The 17,583-nt window shown below is 40.3% G+C and overlaps 1 protein-coding gene across 3 annotated transcripts in view; it reads right to left on the reverse strand.

The window, feature by feature from the left end:
* TMEM132D (transmembrane protein 132D) overlaps window positions 1–17,583 on the reverse strand; it is a 215,527-nt gene that overhangs the window by 180,350 nt on the left and 17,594 nt on the right. The window contains exon 1 of one of the 3 annotated variants that reach the window (XM_048964350.1): window positions 14,032–14,670. The exons of 1 other annotated variant lie outside the window; for it this stretch is intronic. In XM_048964350.1, coding sequence (XP_048820307.1) covers window positions 14,032–14,110 — 79 coding nt within the window. In that variant the 5' untranslated portion in view covers window positions 14,111–14,670. Of the gene's footprint in view, window positions 1–14,031; window positions 14,671–17,583 lie in introns of those variants that run through there. One more of the 3 variants, XM_048964352.1, reaches the window with a different exon arrangement.

A 17,583-nucleotide genomic window follows, 5' to 3' on the forward strand; every position in this document is an offset into this window, starting at 1 on the left:
ACTTAAGATCAATGGTATAACACTTATTTCATTGTTAGAATTCTCAAACATCCTTTGAACATCAAACCAGCCAAGAATAAAACATGAAGCACTCTAACCTTCCATTCTTTCAAGCACACCTTCAAATATGTGAAAAATAAGCCATTCAATCCAAACTTAATGGATTTTAACCAGGCTCTTCAACATGAAAAGAAAGCTAAATTTTCTAAGAGTAAGCCAAGTTCTGACCCTGTGAACTGCCATGTAAATCCAAAGCAATTAACCTGCATCTGGAACAGGAGCCAGTCTACTGAGGCTGTGCCAGTTTTCATACCTGAATTCTTTTAGTCTCTCTGTGCATAAAATTCTTTCAGGAAATAGTTTGAAATTACCTGATCAAAAGCACTATACTAAAGAAAGGCACAGTTTTACTCAAATAAATTTTTGGAATTAAATTTCATCTCTGTTATATTGGCATAACCCAAGATTGGTTCCAGTAAAATGTGTTTCTTTTCCTGCATTACAATTTAAAAAAAAAAGTGTCATTAGTATATAAAAAAAGTGACTCTTGTAGCTCCAGCTAGGTGGCTCTAGACTGTGGGCATCTTCTGACATAAACAAGCAGCAATCTAGATGGAGCAGCACTGAGGAAATCTTGAGACAAATCAACAGGTGCATTTCCTTCTGAGCATCTCTCCCTCAAAGGTATTTGATCCCAATATGAACTGTTCCCATCAGGAAGAAAAATTACAGAGCAGGACTGCAGAAAGCCTGTGTGCTTTAATAGGAACATTCCCCAGTCTGTCTGTGGAAAGTTATCAAAAAGTTTGAAATCCAGCATAATTCCCTTGAGTCAAAAAATAAGTCTACCAAAATAGTTACAGACATACTCCACCTTTTAAAGGCTCCATAGAAAGCCAATGAGTGAGAAATACCTCTTGTCCCTCCACAGAACTAATTAAATAGAATATCTTTTTATTTCATTCAGTGCAGAGAATTTCTGAAATCCCACTTTAATCAAACCTGAGTCCTACTGCTCCTCCGAGGCCCCGTTTTTTTCAAAGCTGTAAACTTCTGCCAAGGCTGTGTTAATTTTGCTCCATTTTTTTCCTGAATTAATAATCAAATTCGAATAGTTTTACATTGTCTCACATATTCTTTTTTAATATATGCTTTTTTTTTTTTTAAATATTCTGCTTTGTGCTAAAACCTATCAGATGTGTTACCAAAGAAAAGAAGATACGTGGGATAGGTGGGCATTATGAGGATGGTGCAAGAGCTGTCAGAAGCTAGGAATGTAGTTTCATGCAATAATCTATTGTATTCAACCACAAGCAAGCGTTCAAGAATTCAGTAGTTATGAATATGGTCATTAGCATTTAGCTCTCAACTCCAGATGACAGCATTACATGCCCATACGTATTCAGTGCAGGAAAACAAAACAGAAACCCATCAAAACCACACCTAACAGCATTAATATGCCATATTAATATAATGGAGATGCTCTGAACTGCTATATCATGTTCCAAAAACAGCAGCTAAATGAATGAATCTCTACAACATTTTTTTCTTTCCGGCCCCTCAGAAGAAATAAAAGTAAACAAGGAGGTCTTTGGCATGTAAACTATGGGGTTGTGTAGACAAACAGCCCCCCCAAGGGAAAACTGCCTCTGAACAAACTGCCCACTAGATATTCAATGGGAACACACAGGAGAAACTACTGAATTATTCTCGTGTCTTAAATCATGTCTCAGTAGCCAGTGTCTCTAAATGACCTGTAATCAGCACACCCACCTGCAGCTTCTAAGCACATGAAAAAATAGCAGGCCTGGGGATTTTTAAGAGAAAAAAAAAAAAGATTTTTCCTGAAAACTGCAAGTTTGGTCAGCTTTGAAATAAATTTGACTTCACAGTATGTTATAAATTATAAGAAAGTAATGTAAGAAAGCAAAATGAGGAAAACCAAGCACCACTTCCTTTCTGGGAGCATCAATTTGAGGAAAGAGGAAATCCTAAAAAGGAAGTGGATATTGTGATATTAACCAGCTCAGAATCATTGTAGCGAGAATTAAACTTCAGGAAGCAGATATGCATTTTGCTGTACATGCAATGTAAAATCTTTGTCTGGGAATGAGAAAAAACTACCTAGCATGGTATCAGCAATTTGCTTAACCCTAGTAAAGGAGAAGGTTGTTCAGTTCTGTGATCAATGAAAGCCTTAAGAACAATGAAATCAATAGGATGCTGCTTGGAAAGGACACAAGGACTTGCAGATTTTCAGTCCCTTAGTGCTGCTCCATAGAAGGCAAGAAAAAGGAAGGCTGATTCAACACAGATACTGGTCCCCACCCTCCCATGCCACTGACAATTCTCATCATTTATTGCCATCTTGTTCTTCTCAACACTCCAGCCCCTCTGTAGACAGGACATCCACAATACTTCTCTGCTATTTTTCCCATAATCTCACCTGGTATTTGTATTGCTTTAGGAACTTTACAGGGATATCATGTATTCCATCCTTTCATTTTAAGCTTTTTATTTTGCACATATCGGAAAACCGCAGTATAGTGACAAGCTGAGGTGCAGGGGATATGAGAGAATCCCCAGTTCTAGCAGAAGCTAACAGTGAATTTGAGTATACAGAGTGAAACAAAATCCGAATTAAAAACAAAGGTCATTTACAATGAAAACAATAGCACAATTTCAAATGATTCTGCACCTCTCATAGACTGGCAACCAGTTGCACTATTTACTTTTTGTCTCCTATCTTCATGCATTAAAAATTTATATAATAAAATGGTATATAAATCTCAAACAGCTCACTGAATTTCTTAAAGATCAACTTGAAGACATGAATACAGATTTAAAAACATAAAAAAGCAGAGGCTACACTTCTTTTCTAGGTTTAAGTCAAAGTACTGCTTAAATAGAGCTGTTAAGTATGAGATCACTCTCTTCTCTAAGTGAAACCAATTGAAGCCAAAACTTAAAAGATCACTTGATTAAATTTTGGTGCAATATTAATAGTTCCTAATATCATATCAGCATTCTTAAAGCCCAGCCAAGATTCGGTCCACTGAGCTGGGAATTGTAGTTAAATTTTCAGACAATTCAGAACCCAGATTTTCTGTTGCTCTGCTCTGCTCTCTCAGTTGGTGTGGGAGGTTTCACAGCATTCAGCATTCACCACCTCCCACTGCAACATTTCTGGATGGACTTTCTTGAAAGCACGCATCAAAATGCTGAGACTAACTCAACATCTCAATACTCATTCTGGTGCCTAAGTTCAAATTAAAATGCTTCTGCAAATCTAGCTTTCGTCTACAGAATGAAGAAATATAAACTCTAAATAGATGTGTCTGTACAATATTGTTATCTTAAAGAAGTCAACCAATTAGAGAACAGTTTCTGCCTCAATAATTCAATAAATATTATATACTCCATGTTTTATTTTTATTACAAGGAAGTAAAAGATATTTTAGTTGAAAAAAGGCTACCATAGGCTGGGACTGGAAAGCAAAATCCGTGAGCAGTTCCTTTGAGGACTTCAAGTCTGACAATTGCAATCTATATCTATTGGGTATCTTTCTGCCCATTGAGATCACTATTAGCCAGTAAGCTTGCCCTTTCAATTCACTCAAAGCTGCTACTTCAATCTATTCCATCTGTGCTCTCTGAACCTTTCATTTCCAATAGGCTCAGACTAATTCTGAGCAGGCAGGGAAGCTGACAAGCTCTACCTGTCTTTCACATCCTTAAGGCTACATGCTGACATCTTAAAAAGAATTTAGAAATAAGTATAATGATACTGCTTTCACACAACAAAAATATTTATTTGCATCCCATCAAGGATTAATTAGGTATTGGACCATGGCTCAAACAGCCATTTAACACCACACTGGTTCAACCATTCAGCTGTAATAAAATAAAACTCTTGTGAGCTTTCAGATTTTGAGCAAAAAAGCTGGATGCCTCAAGAATCAAGACGGACATCATTTTAGAAAATTACTACTCCAATGCAGATTAGTCAGCCCTCTTAATAGTCTTTGCATCTCTATACACACAAACTACAGCAGTAATACTGGTGACAGCTTTATAGTTCCCAGATGGCATTTGTCTACTAGTGCGTACATTCTGGCAGTGGAAGAGAAAACAGGTCGGAAACAGGAAGCCCACACAAGATATGATGAGCCATTAAGACTAAGCGATTTAGTCACAGCTCTAGTTCATAAGGAAAGAAAAAAAACAAGTGACTAAGAACTGGGAACTGCCTGAGTGATAGGCAGATGTGAGAGATCTCATACAATAGTAGTCTGTAAAGCTCAATACAGAACAGAAAGCCAAAGAGAAATTGCTAGGCTGGCCCGGGTCCATGATTATGAAAAGGGGATGCTCAGCTTTTTGGAAACACTTGAAACAGCAGCCATTGGCGGTAACTGAAAGTTATCACAGCTACATGACTGAGGCTAGGAACTGAAGTCCAAATTTCTTCCCAGAAACACCCATGTGATCTCCAGTATCACACTGAGGTCTCTTATCACTGCTACAGAATTTTGGCCGGATGAAGAATATGAAGATGTGTTCAGAACCTTTCAGCTCACTCATCAAAACATTCAGCATACAGCCAAGCAGTGTCTATTTCAGTTTGGAGTATTATAGCTGAATCCCAAGGCATAAAGATCAGCGATCACATTATCAACTTCCTTGGTGGCCTCTCCTGCCCCTCTCAAAATTTCAGCTAAGTCACGGAAAGGAATATGCTGAGGGAAAACTAGGATAGTGTTTCTTACTGATAGTCATGTCTTCGTCTAACTTGAATGACTTTGCCTTCGTTATTCTAATACTTCTTTCAAAACTGTTGATGATTTGTTGATTATGGAATGTGAAGTTACTTTGACAAGGCTAATCAATCAGCTGAATACAGCAATCACAGATATTCCAAGTGATGAATGTCATGCTTTTAACCATTTAGGATTCATTCCCATGCCAATCTATAAGCTTCTACATCTGATTTCTCTAATCACAGTTTTTCTACAAAGGAATGAAAATGAAAATGCCAGGGAACAGATTACTGGAGGTGCTCAAGTACAGTGACAGTGCTATGCCTGTGGAATGCAGTTTTTAAATTCTAGCGGAGTCTTCTTATAACTTTCTCCACATTCAAATTTCATTATTTCCATACATTTCCTCTTGAAATCTGGATCTTGACTCCAAAAGATTTATTGGTTCTGTATTTTCACAGCATTTAACAGTTTTAGTTGAGTATAAAATACTACATCATTTCATTATCACTTCCAAGTTGCAGGGTGTCTGTAGGACCTCAGAATGCAGCACCACCTTTCTTTTTTTTTCTTTTACCAGAACCAGAGCAGAAGGCAAGGTCTATCTGCAAGAGCTTTGCAACCTCTGAAAACAAATTTCAACTGAGGAGTAAACAAAAACCATGTCTATATCACTTTCTGCCAGCAGGTCAAGGAAGGACATCAAGGGCATTTGCAAAATGTAAGAGCTTCTGTTATGCAAAGGAATGCTAAAAAAAAAAAAAAAAAAAAAAAAAGACCAGACAATTACAGAAAAAAAAAAAGCAGAAATCTATTTTATCTGCTTGCAACGTGAGTTAAGAATAGATGGATGGAATTAAGTTTGATCTGTGTTATGATAAATTCTGACATTTCAATATTTTGGTTTGAAACTAAACATTAGAATTTCCATTGTCCTCCACCAGAGATGTTCCACCATTTAAGAGTTTCAGAATATTTCATTTGTTTTGCTGAGGAGACCAAAGCTCAATAACAGAAGAGACTGGCCAAAGTTCCTTTCATGAGTTCATCTCAAACAGCACTGCTATCCTTCACGTTTGCATCTTACTCATATGAAGGAGCTTAAAATAAACCCCAAAGACTTGAAGGGGAACAGGAAGAATGCAATATTTCTAACACCTGTACCACCTTCAAAAAAAAAAAAAACCACACAGGATTAAGTGGTTTTTGACACTGATAATACAGATGTTTAAAATCAGGTGGGTTTCTTTAACAGATTAGTAATACAGCTTATGAAAGGAAATAAAATCATCTTTATGACCCCTTTTCATAAAGAGCTTTGCTTCCTATATATCATGTCACTGTCTGAAAAGATTTAGATAATTTATTAATTTAACATTATCTATCTAGGTTGAATGGGATCTAGGTAAACTCTACAGCATATTTAACTGCAGAGATGCTTTTATCTCATTTTCATTGTTTTCCATTAAGATGCTCTTATTCTCTATTCTAACAGAACTCAAAGTTCTTAATGCTGTCCAGTGACCAGGGCAATCAGAATGCTATGTTCCAATTTGTAACTCAGCCACTGAGAAGTAATTAATCACTTCTAACATGGTAAAATGTACATCTCATCTGAGAAGAGGGTCAGGTGCTAGCTAAACAGCAAGTAAACAGATCCTTCTCTAATGAACCTGCATTCAGAGTAGACAAAGGGGAAGAGAAAGACAGTTGAAGTAATTTTCCAAAGGTTACAGAAAGCCAGCGGGTACCCTGACACCTAAATCACCATAGCAAAGCGCTGCATTCCTCAGCTTTCAAAAGAAAGAAGAGAATGCCAGTGAGGGGAAACCACTGCATTTCTGCAAATGGACAGTAATATCTGACAAAAAAAGGGACAAGAAATAATGCTTAATAAGATCATTAAAAGCAACAGCAAAGCAACCTAGCACTATCAGTCATTTTCCCATCAAAAAGAGATATTTCTGATTCCAGAAAATCAAGTGGTATGTAATCATCATTTTTCTTGCAGAAGCCAATGTTCACAGATAGATTTTCTAAAAAGATTCTGTTTATTTTTTAAGAACAGGGAGCATGCTGTCAGGGCTGTAGTACAGCCTGGCTCAGTGGAAACCCATTAAAACCACTTTAGTGGGCAGATGGTGTCAAAGAGTCAGAAGTATATAACAGCATCCTACTGTGCACAAGTGTTCTGTATGCAAGAAATCATCTCTTATCAGACAAGTGCTGCAGGGGACACAGTCAACCACAAAGGAGAGAGCAGAGCACAGCTGAAGTCATGATCCCTGTACAACTGTTTGCCCAATGGTATGGACAAGGGTATGGAATAAAAAAGGCTTAACTGATAAACCCTTAGTAAGCAAGGGAATGATCTATGGAGAGCATTGTATCAAGCTTTAAAAAGCAATACTTGGCTTCTGTGAATCATTGAAGGCATAACAACTGTTTCAACTAACAAGGACACCACAAAGCTCACACCAACTAAACGTCCATTAAATTGGAAAAAGCACTCTTGCCACTAGAATCTAGATGACAAGATCCAATCAGTCATAAATCAGATGTGTACCAACTCACTATATTGGGAGATACCTCCTTTGTATGTGTTTCTTTTCCAAACTCTTCTATAGAGGCTAGGCCAAGTTCTTCTGATGTTCACATTTGAGCCAAATTCTGTAGGCAAACAATATCTAACAAAGAGCCCAACTCCTATGATCTGAGTTAAAAGAGACCCTAAAGTGAGTAAGACAGTGACAATTGGTGTAAACATGACAGGGCAGTGAAAACTCTTGAAGTCCTCATCTTGTGCTGCTTACAGAGTAACTGAGAGTGGGAATAAACTTACAGAATGCACACGCACCTCTGCCCTCCACTGGACAGAATAGGAATTGCTCAGTTCGCCCTAAGTCCCGTATTGCTGATCATATCAAGACATCCTTTGCCAGATCGAGGGGGTACACGCTTCTGAACTCAAGCAAGCTTCTGTAAATGTGCTAAAGATGACAAGCAGGTAACTGGTAACGTGGTTTCGGTTTGTGGCTTGTTGCTGTTGTTTTGGGTGGTTTTTAATTTCCTTTTTTTAAACATATTTATTACATTATGAAGTGTTATCAGAGCTATTTAGCTCCACATTGATCCTCACCCACTGAGAGCCTCAAAATACAATCCACTGAAATAACACCAAGACTTCTTTCAAGTCAATTCTAAGAAACTTTAAAAAGGGATCTAGAAGGACCTGTGAGAAAGAGAACTGACAGCAGAAGGAAAGAAGAGGGCCTACATTTTGCAAATTTAGAGAAGTATGGCATTGTTCTAGCTGAGCCACTGCCAACCATTTCTACAAGGACTGTACAAGAACCAAAAATGAGCGCAATCTTGCTGAGCATCTTTCATGTAGGCAATCAATCATCTGCAATACAGAAAACTACCTCCAGAAATCTTTCTAGAAATCTTAATTTTAAAAAAAAATCTAGTCTAGGAGTGTGAAAGCCAACATACATCCTCAGAGAATACAGAAAGAGCCTCTTAGGAAGTTAACTGACCCTGCAGCACAGATGTCTGGTTGAGTTGCTCATGACTACTCCTACCTTGCTTCACTGAGCCACTATTCAATGCTGATTTTAGTAAACCTGTGCTGGAGTAGATTAGAAACATTCACATTATCAACTGCTGTGTCCAATGTATTAAGGTAATACCAAACTGTTCAGAGAAATGTACTTTAAATTATTGCAGTTAGCCTCACTACAGTGGTTTTTCATCAAACCTTTTTAAGGACAAGAGCAAACTAATATTTCTGAAAGAAATCTAGACCATCTCGCACAGTACTGTCACAAATGTTTTAGCTTACAACCAAAGAGAAACCTGGATGTACTCTGAATGCATCCTTGCTACATTTATTTTCTCAGTGTTCTTTTCTAGCTTGCACACATGAGATGTCTGGCACTGGTTTCACAACACTGCTCAGATGTTCCATGAATCACCGCTGCTGTGTGGGCCACGGCTGAAAAACACTGCACCAGAAAACTCTGTCTACACTCTGAATTAAAGCTTGCCAGAGGCAATGAAAACATGTATACTGATTTAAATACGATCTGGGATCACACCCACAGTGGACCTACAGCTGCACCCAATATCTTATATCATAGACTATCATAGACCTGGAAGTTATGTCATCCTTTTGTGTATGTTGCACTACTAAATTGCAGAATGTGTGGTGTTTGGGCAAGCCTCCAAGCTGTACTCTTTGGAGTATGAAGGCTTTCAATCCATCAGCTCTGCAGGACCAGACATTGGAACATTGGAACATAGCACCTTACATTGGAACCAAGCCTATTCAATATAAGAAGAAATCAATTGTCTTTCTAGAGTAAAATTTCTCCCTACACAGGAGACTGAAGCAGCCTAACATACTCAAATATGAACCTCAAATCCACTCATAATAATCAGCATTATCTAAATGTCTCTGAAGTATTTCAAATCCACTTCATTCTGAATTACCATTAATACTGCAGCAGGCAACATTATTAAGATTGGTGAAAATCAAGTATTTTAATGTAATGCATTATAAACCAAGCCTGCAATGAATCTCAGGTACCTCTTGAGCTTTTCTGCAACCAATCTGTCTGGAGTCAGGTTTGTGCATCCTAGGACCAGTGACAGACTGTCACTAAACGTGGAATCCACAACCACCTCAGGAGGTTGATTTAATGTGAATGCAGCTGAAAAGTCAGGTTATCTTTCGATTCTTTTATTAAATAAAACTCGTCCTTATTGAATAAAGCTGCTTTTATTAACATCTAAAACATTGGTTGGTGTCACAAAGCCTGACAGTCCCAGGGAAATAATAATAGAAAAGACACAAGTAAAAAATGAGAACATTACAGGGAAATACTAGAAGCCAAATCACATTAAGCGAGTACTGCAGCTGACAAATAAAACATGGGGCTAGCTGTAGAATTTTTTGGTTTTGTTTTGTTTGTTTTTGTTTTGTTTTTACAGAATTTATTCTTTTTCTAAAAGAAACCAGAACTGGGCTTCTCCCAGAAGTATGCTGGCAAGAAACAGAATGCGATGTGCAACTCAGTTTCTCCTTCCCTCGCATAACGCCTGAAAAGGCAGCAAGTTTGGTTTAGCTGAGGCAAAGAACAACTTTGCCTTTATGGAAACAGCTTGAACACTAAGCTAGGAAGATTTCTTCTATCTCTTGGATTTTCAGGTTAACCTGTTTTGATTTCTGCATATAGACAGCGCCTAGGAGAAATGCTCTTACTGACCATACTGGCACTTTATGATCACCTAAGTAGCAGCCATCTGAAATCAGCATGCAGTGTGTTTTCTATACATCCCAATTGCACAGCAAGAGCAGCAGGTGCCTGGGAGCAGTCTGCCCACAAGTACTGTCAGCGCAGTTACTTTGAGAAAAGCCACATGTCCCTCATCATCACCATCAAAATCTGTCAACACGAATTGAAATTCGATTCTGAACTCCCATCTAGGCACCATAAGGGAGGGTTGGAGGAGAGAAATATATCTTAAATATAATAACATTCAATTTTAATCTCACGTACAATACCATTTTCCATCCCTGTGTTATCTGTGTTCCAGAGTAATGATACAAAGTAAGCAATGCTGAAAGACAAGTTGTTGCACTCCTCAGCTTCTCATTTTCCGTTTCTATTTACACTGGGTTCACAACACACTTCACTGTCAGTTCAGTCTGCACACAAATATCGTCAAAATGGCCCACAGCATTCTGAAGATGGAACACACCCAACGAGCTCAGCTGCCTTGCATTTTGTGCAGCACTGCTCCCACTGAAGCCAGTGGATGTACAAGGGAAGCTGAAAGGAGACTATGGCTTCCTGTACAGCTACAGTTCATAAGGATGCAATGCACTGAAGTCATAATGAATTCTTTCAGCATATTCAACATGTTCTGCCATTAAGTATCATCACAAAAATCAGTGAAATAGCAGAGAGAAAGTTTGGCCATAGCATGAGAATCCATGGGTTCAAGAGGTTTCACACAGTACTAAAATATACCAAACTAAACCTTTAGGGTTGGGTTTCTAGGAGATTTCACCCCCCCCCCAGCCTTCCCATAACAGATGATGGGCATCACTGTGAACAGAGCATCCACAGCCTGTACAGAGCACTCTTCAGGGCATGCAAGGTAATTTTGCCCAACACATTTGCCAAGCCATGCTTTTATAAAAACCAAGGGAAAAAAAAAAATTAGAACAGCAGCTATGTGACCTGAGATCTCATTGAAAAGAGGCTTGCAGGAAAATTTCAGCCCAGGATGACAAAGAACATGGAAAGCTCATCAGAACGCAGGCTGTAAGTCACTACAATATTCTTGGTTTTGCTGCTCTCAACTTAGAGCTGAAATTTGAAATGAATATTTTAATTTGACAACATATATTCATAATGTAAAAGGTTCCTTAGTCTTAAGTCTCACGGTATACATCCTATGTAAATATATATATATATATTATGGGATGTATAAATATTAGGAGATTTAAGTATATAATAAACTTGTACCAAGCATGGAATTTGGTGTTTACAGTACTACAATTTTTGTTCTAGCTGAACAAAGCTAATGAGAGATCTTTCCCTTTAGCAAGGGACCAAATGCCCACATTATGGAACCCATTTATATTAGTGTGAGTTTCCACATCAGCTGGGCCTGGCTACATTTAAATGAAGTTTTCTGGGCAATCTGTTTCACAGGTGACACCAAATAGCAACAAGCCCAGCTGACTGAGGGCAAGCATTAGCCCCCTCCAAGTGGTTCAAAAACCTCCTAGTCAGTGACAAAGCTGCAAAATGGACCTGTGTCCCTAATTACAATTATATAGCCTTACAGCCTCTCTTGGGGATAGAGAGATATGTATGCATGCATGCTTATATTTTAAGGCTGAAAACTTATTAAAAAGCAAGGATTATATCATCAGTGACAAATTGTCTGATAAGAACATGAAGCTCTTTATTGAAAACAACATTTCACTTCTCTGGCTGGAGCTATTTTCTTTGTATACAAGATAAAAGCAAAGCAAAACTGCAATAGAATTTTCAAGTCTTCAACATTATTACCTGAAACTGTGCAGTGAGAAGGTGTGTTGCCATGGTTCTGAGTAATCAGCAACAGACCTGTGCACAATAGACAGCTGATTGCTGTTGTAGGTTAGAAGATCCTGTATCTCTTTAAGAAAACTTTGTTATCGTGTCATAAATTAGAGTTTTTCTATTAGTAACAGAAAGGCATCAAAGAAACATGCCCTGTAGCAGTAAAAAGTATGTCCTGTTGTTGGTTTCTAATCTTTTTCAAGGGGGCAGAGGGAGAATCAACCTCACACACTGTCTGTTTCATGCTGTAAATCTCCAGAGCACTCTGGTCTTTTCACAGTGTGCTAAGGCATAGAAGTGCAGATAGAGTCTGTTACCCAGCACAGACATAGACAATTACATTAAAGATAGAAGATATCTGTATTACTGAAGAGCAGGAAATCCCTGCAGTCATACAGCAGCATGTAGATATCTGAAGTGCAAAATAAATAACACAGAAGATGCCAGTAATTCTAATGGGATCTTCTGTATCCAGTTTCAAGAAATATCGGATTTAATGAGACTTCATAATATCCAGGAAAAAAACCCTCACCCACCAGTTTCTACAGCATTTTCTTTCTACCTAAGAGACCTCCTATCCAAGCTCAATTTTCTGCCTGTTTATCTTTCAAAGGAGACGTAAGTAACGTCTAAGAACAAATTCGTATCTGAGTGTTATTGTTGCTGAGATGGCAGTAAAGAAAGCACTGAACTCTGTGGGACTGCAATGCCTCTCATACTCTGACATTTCAGTAAGCTGCCATCGCAGTCAAACACTGTTATTGCAGTGTTAAAGCTGCAAACTGAAACACATTCACACACACACAAAAAAAAAGATGAAAAACTTCATGTTCTTACTGCATTGTTAGCCTATCTGAAGCACTGATATTGCTTATAATGAAGTACATGATTTACAGTCTAGCTGGGCAATCAAAAGCTTCTTGTGTGCAAAGTGGAAGCAGTCTCAGAGTTCCAACTCCTGCTGCTAATGCATTTCCAATCACAACTTTTAAACTGTGCTCATGTAGGCACTGCAGTTAAGTTACACTGAAGACTTATTTTGTTCCCTTCCTTCTCAACCTGTTCTAAAGGAAGAAAGGGATGTGTTTTGTTTATTTTATAGGGAACCACCAGAGAAATAGACAGCTGTGTATTTTCCCTTCTGTCAGTTCAGTTTTGGGTACAAAGTAATGAGTAAAAATAACTCACTTCATCAAAAAGGAAAGTGTTGACATCTTAATGTATGAAAAGGTGTTGCAAAAGCAAGCAACACTTAATTTGATCAGTGAGCTCTCTCGGAGCAGAACTCCTTACCAGTATGTTTGCAAACTCACAGATTAAATGCATATGCTATTATTCCTTGCTGAAGACTGAGCACATGGTGGGAGCTTTCGATTTTGTTTCCCTGCCAGATTATAGCTGTTAATGTACAATGCCTTCTCAGTACATTTGTCCCAACTTACATCACACAGGAGTGCTCATCTGAAGTAACTACTGCAAGAAATGCGTTCACCTTTTGGCCGAGGCCATCACTGAGAAGTTCAAAAGAGGCCCACAGAACTGAGTACATTGTATACATGCTGGTTTTCTCTACTGTAAACACACTTGAGGGCAACAAGATAACACGGAGTACTCCGAAGTGGTGCTGTCAGGACATTCAAACTCTATTCAGCGTGCAGAACACCAGGAGCCTGCTTCAGGCTCACATCACAGCTTTTAAACATTTCAGCACGCACATATTTCTCCGGTTCAGCAAAACACTGCCAAGCCTGAGATACGGGATTTTTAATCTGAAAAATTACACAGCTGATAACAGCAGTGCAGCAAACTCTAGCAGCCCATACCCCAGAGATTTCAGATTTCAACAGAACCCTTCACTATCCAAAACTGAATTACCAGCTCATGTGATCACCAGCATCTACAGGAGCAAAAAAGTACCCTGCAGGTAAAAAATGTCCCAATAAAGGGGTACAGGAAGGAAAAATCTTGCCACTTAGGATTTCCCATCAAGATATCTGTTTTTTTTTTTTACTAACACTTGACTTGTCCCAAATCCTCCAATCATTAATTGTCAGTAACAACATTCAAGGCATCACAGAAAGATGGGACAGGATCTGCGTATAGAAAATAAACAAGATGCAATAAGACAGACAGAGGTGGAGACTTACCTTTTGAAAAAAGTGCTGCCAGGCTCAAGAGGAGAGGTGACAACAGATGCCCCATATTGCTAATCCCAGCAGTGCACATCCTAGGGTTTGTGGGAAGTTAGGGCTTCAGTTTCACACACTTCCCAGTCAAAATAAAAATCAGTCCGCTGGAGAGGCTGCATTTTCAGAAGAGGTCATGTTGAGCACAAAAAACATTTCCTTCGGAGAGAGGACTGACTTCTTCACCTCGAACCCTCCCCTAGCCTCCCTCCTAGCTTCAAGACAGATGACGCCGTGAAAACCCGCTCCTGTCAATGCAGAAATAGGAACGGCTCGGCTCGCAGCCCGGAGCGGTGCCGCTGCACCAAAGTTTACCTCTGGCTGCTGCTGATCAGCCCAGAGATCATCCGAACACGGAGGCAGGTTTGCTGTCGTTGTTCTCTCGGCTTTTTTGGCGTTTGCTTTTTTTTTTTTTTTTTCTCCTCTCCTCTCCTAAAGTTCTCAGTTCCCTCATAGACTTATCTGACTTTCTGCACGAGAGGGAGGGGGCGAACGTGAATCCCCTCCGAAGGCCATGGCCGCGGACCGCTCAGTGCGCTCGGGGCCGGCGGGCGCAGCGGCCGGCGGGGAGCTGCCGCCCCAGCGGATGCAGCGCGGCTGGAGCCCGGCCCGTGCCGCCCGCCCCGGCTCTCCCGCCCGCCCGCCTCCGCCGGCCCCGGCCCATCCTACGCGAGCCGCGCTTGCTATTGACAGAGGCAGAGATTTAAGTCGGGGAGCGTCGCGAAAATAGCCAGAGAAAAAAAAAAGACGACGAGGCAAACAAATAGATAAATAAGCCCACCGCCCAAGCCCCGCCTCGCACCGGGCAGCCCGGCAGCCCCAATCCGCGGGCAGCGGGGCGCGGAGCGGGGCGGAACGGGGCGGAGCGGGGCCGCCCGGTCCGGCCCCGGCCCCCGGGGAGCGGAGAGCCGAGAGCCACCACCCCCGCCGCCCCCTGCCCAGCTGCCGGGGCTCCACCCGCCCCGAGCGGAGCCGCAGGAGGCAGCCCCGATCCGGGCGCCCGGAACCGCCGCGATGCTGCCGGCACCCAAACGACCCCGCGGCTGGGGCTGCCGGAGCCGGCCGAGCACGTTGCTTTGGCACGGTGTGCTGCAGCACGTGGTTGTGCTTAGAGCTCTCTCTCGCGTTTTGAGCTCTCCCTCGTCTACCGAATCTGTCGTGAGCCGAAAAAAAAGCGCAGACAGAACAGGAAAATAACGTGAAGACTCTTTAGTAAAAGTGCGCAATAGCTATTGCAAGAACAGCAGAAATAATGCATACAGTTACCTAAATAGTGTTCACAAAATTACAAGAAGTAACTGCTCTGAGGTTTCCCTTTGCAGCAGATAGGAGTGCTAGAACAGTTCTGCTAAGCCAAACCTTTAGTTGAGCTTAATGAGATTTGCATTATGCTTGGCAGACAGAAAAGCAGCAAAACCCAATTTACTGCAGCCGACTCTAAACAAGATAAATAAAAATGTAGCTACAAGAACTTATAACCACTTTGTCCCTTCATAGAATACATGCTAGGGAATACAGATATTTTTTCTGCAGTAACACCTGCTCTGCTGAAAGCTTTAAGGCTGGTCATTCAGAATAAACTTTGAGACTACATACTTTGCCAGCACTCAGAAAACACCATCAACCACACAATGAGAAAATGCTGTATTCAAGTGACAGTGCAGATCCGTTCTGTAAGTTAGTGTCAGTTTCAGAAGTAGCACCAATCCCAGAGAGGTGCCCAGAGCTAAATGAAACAAATCTCTGGAAATGGCATGGAGGAAGCAGACAGACCATCCCTGAACATGAACTCTCTGAAAAAAGACAGAAAATGCAATTGACACAACCTACAGCCAAAATCCTTACAGTGTCATCCAACATGAAGAGAACTGATCTACAGTAATTCTCCTATCCAAGATAAAGCAATCAGCTTTTGGGGTGGAAGTCAATGCCCAGCTTGATTCAGTATGCAGGTGGAGTGTGCCAGCATTACCTACCAGTTCATCTGCATTCCAAGGAATAAAGCTTCACATATTCTACCAAAAAAAAAAAAAAAAAAAAAAAAAAAAAAAAAAACAAACCTCACACAAAGGAAGAGTTTTCTCTCCAGCTGTGTGCCATGGCAATGAGTTTGTTACCAGCTTTTCTTTGAGGAAAAAAATCTGGACTAAAAAAAAAAAAATAAGATAGTTCTTTCCTTACAGTTTCTGGCTCTATGGCCATCACATGGTATTTGCTGTTCATACAAAACTGAGGATGGTTTGTCCTACTGCCTTCCAGTCACAGAAGTAACAAAGAGGACAGAGATAGAACTGCAGAAGCAGTTAGAGAATTGCAGAGAGAGAGGAAGTTTTAGTACCATACTGCATATTGCATATTGCAAGATCACGTTATTCTTCTTGCTGTTCTGCAACACCATCAGTGAGCCAGCAGAGCTGGAAGCACTGTTTAAGTTTCCAGCAAAAACATTGGAATCCAGGGAACCAACTCCAGGATGTTACTTAGTGCACAGATTTATTTCTAAATTCAGTTTCATAAATTCAACCTATTTTTTATTTCCTTAATGTTTGTAAATTCACTTTAAAAGGTCAGCAACTAATGATTCAATTCTATGCCTCACTGGCCTTTTCACCTCAAAGCGCTCTTCAGATGCTTAACTTTTAGTAGGAGGTAATGCACACAGTGTCCTGTCAACACCCTCCTCCTCCTCCACTCTCTCCCTATCCCCATCAACCAGCTCCATGCCCCAACCCTTCCAAGGCTGCCTTCCTTATGAGCATTCTGTTGCCTCCAGATGCCAAAGATACAAGGACGCAACTCCTGTGCAGTCACCCTGCACTCCCTGTGCAGTAGATGTCCTCCCTTTGCTTTGTTTTACCAAAGGGCAGCTAAAGGTGAGGCCACTTGCAAAGTTCCACTTTGTGTTGTGTCCCAATTCTGATGTCTCACTGTAAGCACAGGTGACAACACTTGAACAATACAAACTCCAACCTGGGCATCTGATGCTCTGTGATCAGTGATGGAAAACTTTCCTAGACACTTCTCATGGAAACAGATACCAATTCCCACTATTCAATAATGAGAAAACCTCTTGTTTTATTAGCAATATGCAAGGCAAGCATGCCTAAAATTTTCTGGGCAATTAACACAACTAATTGTGAAGGAAAAACAGGCTTTAGGAAAACAAGACAATGAAGGGTGACAATGAAGAGTCTTACAGAACTGCATCTCCACAACCTATGGCTGACCAGAAAAGCAGAAAAATCCGTATCTGACAAAGTAATGGGAAAATCCATTGTTACTCTGAGACTACTGTTTCATTGTCAATGCAATATATCAATGGATAGATACGGTCTGCTTATGTAATTAAAATTACTAATGCTTCTAATCAGTTCACTGATTCACCTCCTTTTTCTGTTTGGCTTCTTTTTTTTCCCCCTGCAAGACAGAACTGCAGGGGTTGGAAGAGAACTCAAGAGACCACTGAGTCCAACCCCCTGCTAAAGCAGATTCCCTACAAGAGATCACACAGGT

This window comes from Lagopus muta, chromosome 17 (genome assembly GCF_023343835.1).
Source record: "Lagopus muta isolate bLagMut1 chromosome 17, bLagMut1 primary, whole genome shotgun sequence".
Lineage (NCBI taxonomy): Eukaryota > Metazoa > Chordata > Aves > Galliformes > Phasianidae > Lagopus > Lagopus muta.